The following is an 8,981-nucleotide window of genomic DNA, read 5'->3' on the forward strand; positions in this document are numbered from 1 at the left end:
CCCTGGCGGTCAGTAACTATGAAACATAACTCCAGACAAACTAAGCTTCTTTAATATATTTACATTCTACTAAAATACATTCATTTATAATGAGAATATATGCAGCTAAAACAGGGAACACCCTAGTGCGAAATCCCAAATTATATTATCAACATTAACATTTTAATAGAACATTATAGTAATTATATAGCTTATTAAAAAATGTGTTTTGGGAGGGGGGTAGTGCACTGTAGGACTCTGTGGGCGTGGCCTATGCTTTTGTTCTTATAATTTTTTTTTTCTAATTTTTCCCATTTTCTCCCCAATTTACACGGCCAATTACCCAACCCATTCATTAGGACTCCCCCTATCACTAATGATACCTCAACACACCAGGAGGGTGAAGACTAGCACATGCTTCCTCCGATACATGTGAAGTCAGCCACCGCTTCTTTTCGAGCTGCTGCTGATGCAGCATTGCCGAGCAGCCAGCGCGCTCGGAGGAAAGCACAGCGGCTCGGCTCTGGTACATCAGCTCACAGACGCCCTGTGCTCCAGACATCACCATAGGAGTGATGTGGGGAGAGAGCGCCATCTACCCACCCAGAGGGAGCAGGGCCAATTTTGCTCCCTCTAACGCCGGCAGCTTGATGGCAAAGCTGCATGAGCTGGGGTTCGAACCAGCGACCTCCTGCTCATAGTGGCAGCGCTTTAGACCGCTGGACCACTCGGCGCCCTATGCTTTTGTTCTTAATGGCTTTATTATTTTCCACTTACATTACTTTTACTTTTATACATTAAGTAGTTTTGAAACCAGTACTTTTACACTTTTACTTAAAGAGTAAAAAGCTTGAGTTGATACTTCAACTACTACTGAAGTATTTTAACCCCTAGTATCTATACTTCTACCTACAGAGTAATGAATGGAGATACTTTTCACACCTTTGACAGGGATTAGTTTAGTGATGTTGATTAATCAAAAACCTGAATATGCCGATACTGGTCAGTACATTTTAAAACAGTGTAATTATGTTGTAGAGTGAAGAGTTAAAGTTAATGTATTTATTATATTTTTATTTTATTTCTATATATTGTGTTTCCATTGTTGTGATAATAAACCTGATTGGATCTGTTCTAGTTCTAGCGTAGTCTAAGAATGCTAGGTTCAATGCTGCAAAAGAAACCAATGAGAAAATCAGAACTAATAGTAATAATTAGACAAATTAGATCCTCTGTTCCACTTTATTATTTATAAGATATATCCCACAACATTACAAGATTACAGGAATACAATCTGAGTACATTACAAATAAAATCAAATTAATACAGAGAACTGTGTAGAGTTAAATGATAAAATGCTCAAATAAATCAACTCAACATGGAATCACATATATTAGATTAATTAGTTTAAAACTGCTGTAACACAAACACCTTATGTCTACTGTATCTTATGTTTATACTTTATCTTCATACTGTGTCAATATTTCCTGATTAAAGGGCAAATAGAAATGTAAAGTTGCTACTTTAGAGATATAACGTTTTTATGTGACAGCGATGATAAATATAATAAATTTAAGCAACAGTGCAATATTGTAAAACTGTGTTTCATAGTGTAAGTTAATGTGTGTAGTGTACAGTAAGTTAAATGTATATTTTCTATTATATTTGACTATATGTTGTATATATTCTGTTCTTTCCTTTTGATATTACATTAATTGTAAAATTAAAGTTAAAGCATTAACACACAAATTTCCTCTCTCTTTGTTTAAATACAAAAATGTTGAGGATAAAACAACAGTACAATAATTTAAACATTTTATTGTGATCTTTCATTCAGTTTATAATAAATGATAATGTGTTAAAATTAATAAAATTCTGTAATATGAAGTTTAAAATATGAACTCTGTTACTGTGAGCTCTGTTAATGATATAAACAGTTTAAACTATTTAACGCTAAATCTGAATAAATCTTTCCATACAGTAAATGTACCTGCAGTTCTAATCTGGGACAGACGTAATTACCGTTCAGAATTATGATTATTTATATTAACAATATCTCCCAGCACTATTATAACTTTATTTAATCAGCTCTACAGTCTAGATTCTGCAGTTCTTATCTGATCTCATCCAGCTCTTCTCATTGTTCTGCATGTTCATCTATTTTGCTGAAAGTAAAAGATTTACTGATGAGTGAAGGTTTAACACAAACCCAGCGTAGAGCGGCTGAGTGAAGGTGGTCTGGACTCTGTGGATGAGGGTCATGGTATCAGAGATGCTGTAGAAGGACAGAGTTCCTGCCCTGTGATCCACATACACTCCTATTCTAGAGGAGACGGGCACTCCGGAGATTACAGTATCTCTGTTATTGTATCTGAATTTGTATCTGGAGGAATAACAGAACAATCTCCAAGACTGATCATTATTACCCCCAAACCCACACTCCCTGCCTCCTCCCTTCCTGCAGATGCTTTTATAAGACACTGCTATACCAACCCCTCCAGCTCCTCTCCACTCAACCTCCCAGTAGCAGCGTCCACTCACACTCTCTCTACACAGAACCTGAGGCCATACATCAAATCTGTCTAGATGGTCAGGATATGGCTGGACTGTGGTGCAGCGGGTCACCACTGTGTTCCTCTCAGACAGGAGGAGGAGTTTATGGGCTGTGTTTGGATCCAGTGTGAGCTGACAGGAATCTGAAAGAGAGAGAAAACCCATCAGCTTTTAGAAAATGATCTAAAAACAGCCCCTAAAACTGAAATAACCAGAGAACATACTGGAAGCATCTATGAAAAGTGTTTGATTATGTTAAAAAAAGATTTATTTTCATTATTATTCAATTACACAACATAACAATTTTATGTATATTTTTGTTCTCAGGTGTTAAGTGTGTTTTCCTCATTCTTAAAAAAATAAAAAGGTTTTTATTCCCCAGAAAATGTCAAGGATTCAAGGAGATTTTATTGTCATTCGCATCACATGTGGTACATGAGGTGGAACGAAATTGTGATCTCATGATCCAGTTTACAACCAAGAGCTGTTATTAAAATAGATATATAGATAAAATAAGATAAAATAAAAGAAAACAATAAAATTAGAATATACAAAATAGATAAAGATAAATAGCTGAGTATACTAAAGACTTCCAGAAGCTTCTGGAACTGTGAGAACTATCAAGAAGTTTTTGTGTAGAACTTTACAGTATAAATAAAGAAGTTTATCAGTATAAATAAAGAAGATGATCAGAGACTATATTTGGGGAAAGATTGGTGAAAATTATTTGCAGTTTAATACCAGAAAACAATACATTTCTGAACGTTTTGGTTATGCTTGTAGATGCACTTCAAAATTACTGTTCTTTGTTGTTTGGTGTTTGGTTGGGGCATTTAGAATTTTTCCATGTTCACTTTGCCTCTGAAACAGCCTGGATACAAGTGCTCACTATTACACAGAGATTCAGTACAGTCGCTAATTCAGAAAATATACTATTTTTTTAAACTATTATACAGAGAATCGATTGAGTTGTATAATAATTGCAGATTTGTAGTAAAATGTTCATTGTTTTTATTATAAAACACAAATTTTGTGTTTTATCTAAATAAATACAAAACTATGATAGGCCATTATCACTAAATCAAAGTTCATGAGGAATGTTGGTGTTTTTTTTATCAAGTTTATACGTAAGCAGTTGAAATGTAACAGTTTATTATTTAATATAGACGTATAAATGTCAGATTAAACTTTGTGTATTTGTAGATTGTGGTGTTATTTCTGAGAGTCTGTGAGAATGAAAGGGGGAGAGAGAGAGAGAGAGAGAAAGGGCTGGACTTACACTCCAGAAACTCTTCTCTGCTTTTGGGTTCAGGAGGAAGAATGATCTGCACTTCCTTCACTACAGGAAAATGTACACAGTTACTACACAGCATCACTGAGCTTCTGTTCCCTCTGTACATTTACTACAACATTAAAATAATCTAATACTGGATTTTCTCTCCATGTAGATGTAGAGTCTTAATCTACCCTACCTGGACTTTCAATCACAATAAAGTCACACCTTATATACAGTCTCAACCACTTCAGTCCAGAAACTACTGACCACTTCATCAGGATTTAGAGAAGAACCTACAGTGCATTCTGACACTCTTCACACTCTTTTACTTTTTAAAAAATCCTAAATTGTTTTTACTTTATCATTATGAGGTACTGAGTGCAGAATGACTATTTATGGACTTATCATTTCATATATTTACTTTATTTAATTTTTATTTAATATACCTGCAGCTGATGTCTTCTCAAATTCCTCTTTCCAGAATTCGTCTAGTTTTCCTCTCAGCTGAGAAACAGACTTCATAACAACTTCAAAAGTGTTGAGAGGACTGAGAATAAAAGCAGGTGATGCTGAAGATCCAGGAGGAGCTGAGAGAGTCTGAAAACTCTACATGTAGAAAAAAACAAACACATAACACCTTCAACAATTTCTAAATCATATTTATATTGAATTAAATCAGGTAAAATCTGGCCTAAATCTGATCTTATTAGTCATTCATGATTCAGATTAATTATGTATGAGACAGTGTGAAAGGCAAAAAGGATCTATTTTTGAAATCTGATACATATCCAATATCCAAGACAGATCAGAATTCATGCAACATTTACGTCAAAACTTACATTGAGCATAAGGGAAAATGGCGACAGCAGTTAATGAGGGATTCATTGGTGTGATAGAGAGATAACAGACCTCATAAACATTTGGATTGATTTCTCTGTTCATACTGAATTAAATAGTACACATCACAACCGCTCTGTCTTTAAAGCTCACCTTCCGTCGTTTTTTCTTTCATTTTAAAATGTCTAGTTGTGGTCTCTAGTATGAATGAATGACATGTGAGCCGTTTTTGTAAAAAAAAAAGTGCTCAGGTGTCTCTGTATAGCTCTTTTTTAATGGACTGTTTTAGGGGTGTGTCCAAAATGACCGGATTCCAGCTTTGCTCATGAATATTCATACATGCAAACAGCATGCAAATATCTCTCCTCTGATTGGCTAGGAGCACTGCGACGCCCCTCCACCGCTCTGCCGCTCACTGCCTCCCACCTCCTAACTGTTGAGCGGTGATGTTGCGTCGCTTCAGCTCCGCCTCTGGGAGTTTCTCGAGCCAAGGTGGGCTGGTCTGTGAGTTTCTGCCTACGTAGGCAGAAAGATAATTCAAAATTCACCCGTTTTTCGGAGGGGGGATTTCTTTGCTTAGCTCCTGCAGACAATGGGGGCTGCAAAACAGTTTAATGTGCAGGTGTACACATTCAACTCAGAGAGACCTACTGTATTCCACAAAAAACAAGAAAAATCGGATTTTCGCGGAAGGTGAGCTTTAAAGATATATCCAATCAAATTGCTGAACACAGCCAATAGATGGCGCTGCTGCAGCATCAAAATAAAAAAAAAAAAAATTAAATTGTTTAAACAAAAAAGATAAAGGACAGACATTAAAGGGGAGGGTGTGGCCAAACAACATGCCCTTTTTTACAGTGAGCTGGAACTCATTCTCTGTTAAGATCAGCTTTCAGTCACTGGTGAAACTGAAACTTCATGTGAAGCTCTGCTCTTTAGTGCACAAGCTTCAGTTTAAGAACTGTTCAGACTAATATCAGATATAGATCACATTAAAAAGATGGTGTAAACAGTCTAAAATAAACTTTGTATTTGGGGTGAAAAACAGAGTCTGTTACCTGGAGGAAATGGATGTGATCCTCTGTGAATGAAAGCTTCTCCAGATCAGCATCTCTCCTCTTCAGCTCTGTGATCTCCTGCTCCAGTCTCTTCAGACGTTCTTCAGCTCGACTCACTGCAGCTTTCTCCTGATCTCTGATCATCTGCCTCACCTCAGAGCGTCTTCTCTCAATGGAGAGGATCATCTCAGTGAAGATCTTCTCACTGTCCTCCACTGCTGTCTGAGCAGAGCGCTGGTAGTGGAATCACAGAGAGAGGAGAATGTTAGGAGCAGTTCATTCACATCAATAAGTGGATTTACATGCACTTCATAATCTGATTACTGAGGAACATCAGAGTTTATCAGTAATCAGATTTTTTATTTGCAACCAGCCAATAATTTCACAGAATAAGACGTGACATAAATATTGCATAAACCCAAACTTCATGCTGTGGCTTCTCTTAACTCATGAAGCTGTAAAGATTATTTAATTTTGATAATTGATGACTAAAACTGAAAAAAAATGCGACTTTAAATGACATTTTAAAAATGAGCACACCTTTAGTTAAGTAATTAAATAATTACCCTTAATGGGAGAAATCAGATCTTTATTCTTCTACTTATTTTAAAAATCACCTTGTGATTCTCCACTGCTTCTATTAACTCCTGAAGCTCCTTCTCTCTCTCCTGGATTCTCTCCTTGTATTTCCTCTGTGTTTCCACCACCTGCTTCTGCAAATAATCCAACCAACAAAACACAATAATTAAAAATTAAAATGCCACATGTCATGGGACAGGTGAAGGTATTAGGTCCTATAATCTGGAGCAGCTACTCCATTTACACACTGACCTGTTTCTCAGATCTTTCTGCTGCAAGTGACACTGTATCATGTGCTTTATGGTCATCCAGCATACACAGCATGCAGATACACTGCTGGTCGGTGCGACAGTAAACCTCCAGCAGTTTATCGTGCTGAGAGCAGATCTGCTCCTGGAGTCGTCTGGAGGCTTTGACCAGCTTGTGCTTCTTAAAGGCTGGAGATTGGTAGTGAGGCTGGAGGTGAGTTTCACAGAAAGAGGCCAGACACACCAGGCAGGACTGGACGGCTTTGTGTTTTCTCCCAGTACAGAAATCACACTCCACATCTTCAGGATCAGCAGAAGAGTGATCAGGAGGAGCAGCCTGGAGTCTCGTCTTCTTCAGTTTCTCCACCACCTCAGCCAGCATGGTGTTTTTACTCACGACAGGTCTTGAGGTGAAGGTGTGTCTGCAGTGAGGGCAGCTGTAGATCTTCTTCTGATCCTCCTCATCCCAGCACTTGTTAATACACGCCATACAGAAACTGTGTCCACAGGGAATTGTAACTGGATTCTTCAGGAGATCCAGGCAGACTGAACAGCTGAACTCATCCTGAGCCAGTGAAACATTGGCTTCTGCCATTTTACAGTGTGAAGATTTTGTTTCCTGGTTCTCTGTTGGAGAGAAGTGAACATAACTATCCTGTAATTCTACTTATTAGCCAAGATAACAATACTCACACTGTCTGACTCAAACAGGAATTATTGTAGAGACTCAGGAAAACTTACATTAATGACAAAACTGTAGCTCCAGACACGACACACACCGATTCACACACTCACACACCTGCAGGGAAAACCGGAAAGGATCAGATTTTACTTTCACTATCACTTAAAGAGACAGACTGCACGTTTGTGAGATTTGGGGATTTGGAGACCTCTCTGGTGAGAATGTGTAATTGCACCAAATATTCAGAAGAGTAGACAAGATAAGACACAACAATCAGATGGAATTTGGCCTCAACAAAGGTGTTCAATAACCCAACATTGGCAGCTTGAACCTCTCAAACACCCAAATAATCAGCTCATTAACAAGCCCTTTCAGAGCTGCAGGAGTGTGTTTAAAAACTCCAGCAGCACTGCTGTGTCTGATCCACTCGTACCAGCACAACACACACTAACACCTCATACACCATCTCCATGCTAATCAGTGTTACTGCAGTCCTGTGGGGTCCTGAGCATTAAAGAAAGAGAAACAGAGACAGTACTAAAGTCTGTTCAGCTACTCAAGTCTCTTAAAGCTGAGTTTTAAACAATACTGATTCGATATTTATGTTATTAGAAATAATACAGCCCTTCAGTTTAGATTATTACTAAGTAGTAAAATATATATTTTTAATATATAACACAACATTCTGAACTGATTTATATGGTTTAGTAGTGACTTTCTGTTTTCACAGAAGGACTGTTTTATAGCGGGTTTAATATCTTATAATCCAGATATGACTGACCTCTCTAATCATCCAGCTCCCAGTTCCTTTAAAACACTGCGGTCAACTCACTTTGTGTGTGTGTGTGTTTGTAGTAGTAGTAGTAGTAGTAGTAGTAGTAGTAGTATGAGCAGTTCATATTAAGTGGTTTCTGATCGTATCGTATTTAAAGTAAATGCAGTCTAAAGTAGCTACTGCTCTGAACACTGATCATAAAGTAGCTAGATATGCTAACCCAGCATTCCAACAGCCTATTTAACCTTATTTACACTAGCATAGCTAACCAGCTTTCACACACAAAACAGAGATAGTTCACCAGCTAGGCAACTTATATCCACTGTGATTGAGAATTATTAAGTTGGCTTGGAAAAAATCTTATTATTATTATTATTATTATATCTGCGTTTTTCTATATGCTTCTCCTCCTACTGCTTTCATGTTACAACCACTGAATTACGTTGCTTGTGCTTTTTGGAACAATACTTTGTACGGTTTTCTTACAGAGGACATTTTTCAGCTAAACATTTTCCCATAGGAATACATTTAAAAGTTTTGGACAAAAAAATTAAAAGGCTCTGCAGGTCACAGTTTTTTAGCTAGAAGCTTGAAAATCAGTAGACTCGAAGAACTTACGACATGTGATGATATGCTGTGTGAATCAATCTGATTTACGCTTTTTTTTTTTAATTTCCAACATCTCATCACACACCCCCAGCACAGCCACACATGGCACAGCTCCCTCTGAACCACTCCTTAGTGCTGTGTGTATATAGAGGAACGTATAGACTAGTGATCGACCTTTATTGTTTTTTTTTTTTATTGCTGATGACGATGCCGATATTTAAAAATCACAAGTGGCAGATGACCGATATTTAAAGCCAATATTTCGTCACAACTGATTTTAAGCTTGTACTCTCCCCATGTACTCACAATAATAATGTTACACAGTTAAGCTATCTGGAATTACACTATTTAAAAAGTTTAATACTCTAAACTCACGTAAATTCTA

General features: G+C 37.2%; 1 protein-coding gene across 1 annotated transcript; it reads right to left on the reverse strand.

Annotated features, from left to right (window-relative positions):
* Positions 1-1,758: 1,758 nt before the first annotated feature.
* Positions 1,759-7,486, reverse strand: LOC125780492 (tripartite motif-containing protein 16-like). The gene is made up of 6 exons (XM_049482116.1): positions 6,535-7,486; positions 6,321-6,416; positions 5,704-5,937; positions 4,255-4,414; positions 3,812-3,871; positions 1,759-2,675 (listed from the first exon to the last, which is right to left on the reverse strand). Exons 1-6 carry the CDS (start codon positions 7,123-7,125, stop codon positions 2,137-2,139), a joined length of 1,680 nt encoding a protein of 559 aa, XP_049338073.1. The 5' UTR covers positions 7,126-7,486; the 3' UTR covers positions 1,759-2,136.
* Positions 7,487-8,981: the final 1,495 nt, after the last annotated feature.

The sequence above is a fragment of the Astyanax mexicanus genome, chromosome 8 (genome assembly GCF_023375975.1).
Source record: "Astyanax mexicanus isolate ESR-SI-001 chromosome 8, AstMex3_surface, whole genome shotgun sequence".
Classification (NCBI taxonomy): Eukaryota; Metazoa; Chordata; class Actinopteri; order Characiformes; family Acestrorhamphidae; genus Astyanax; species Astyanax mexicanus.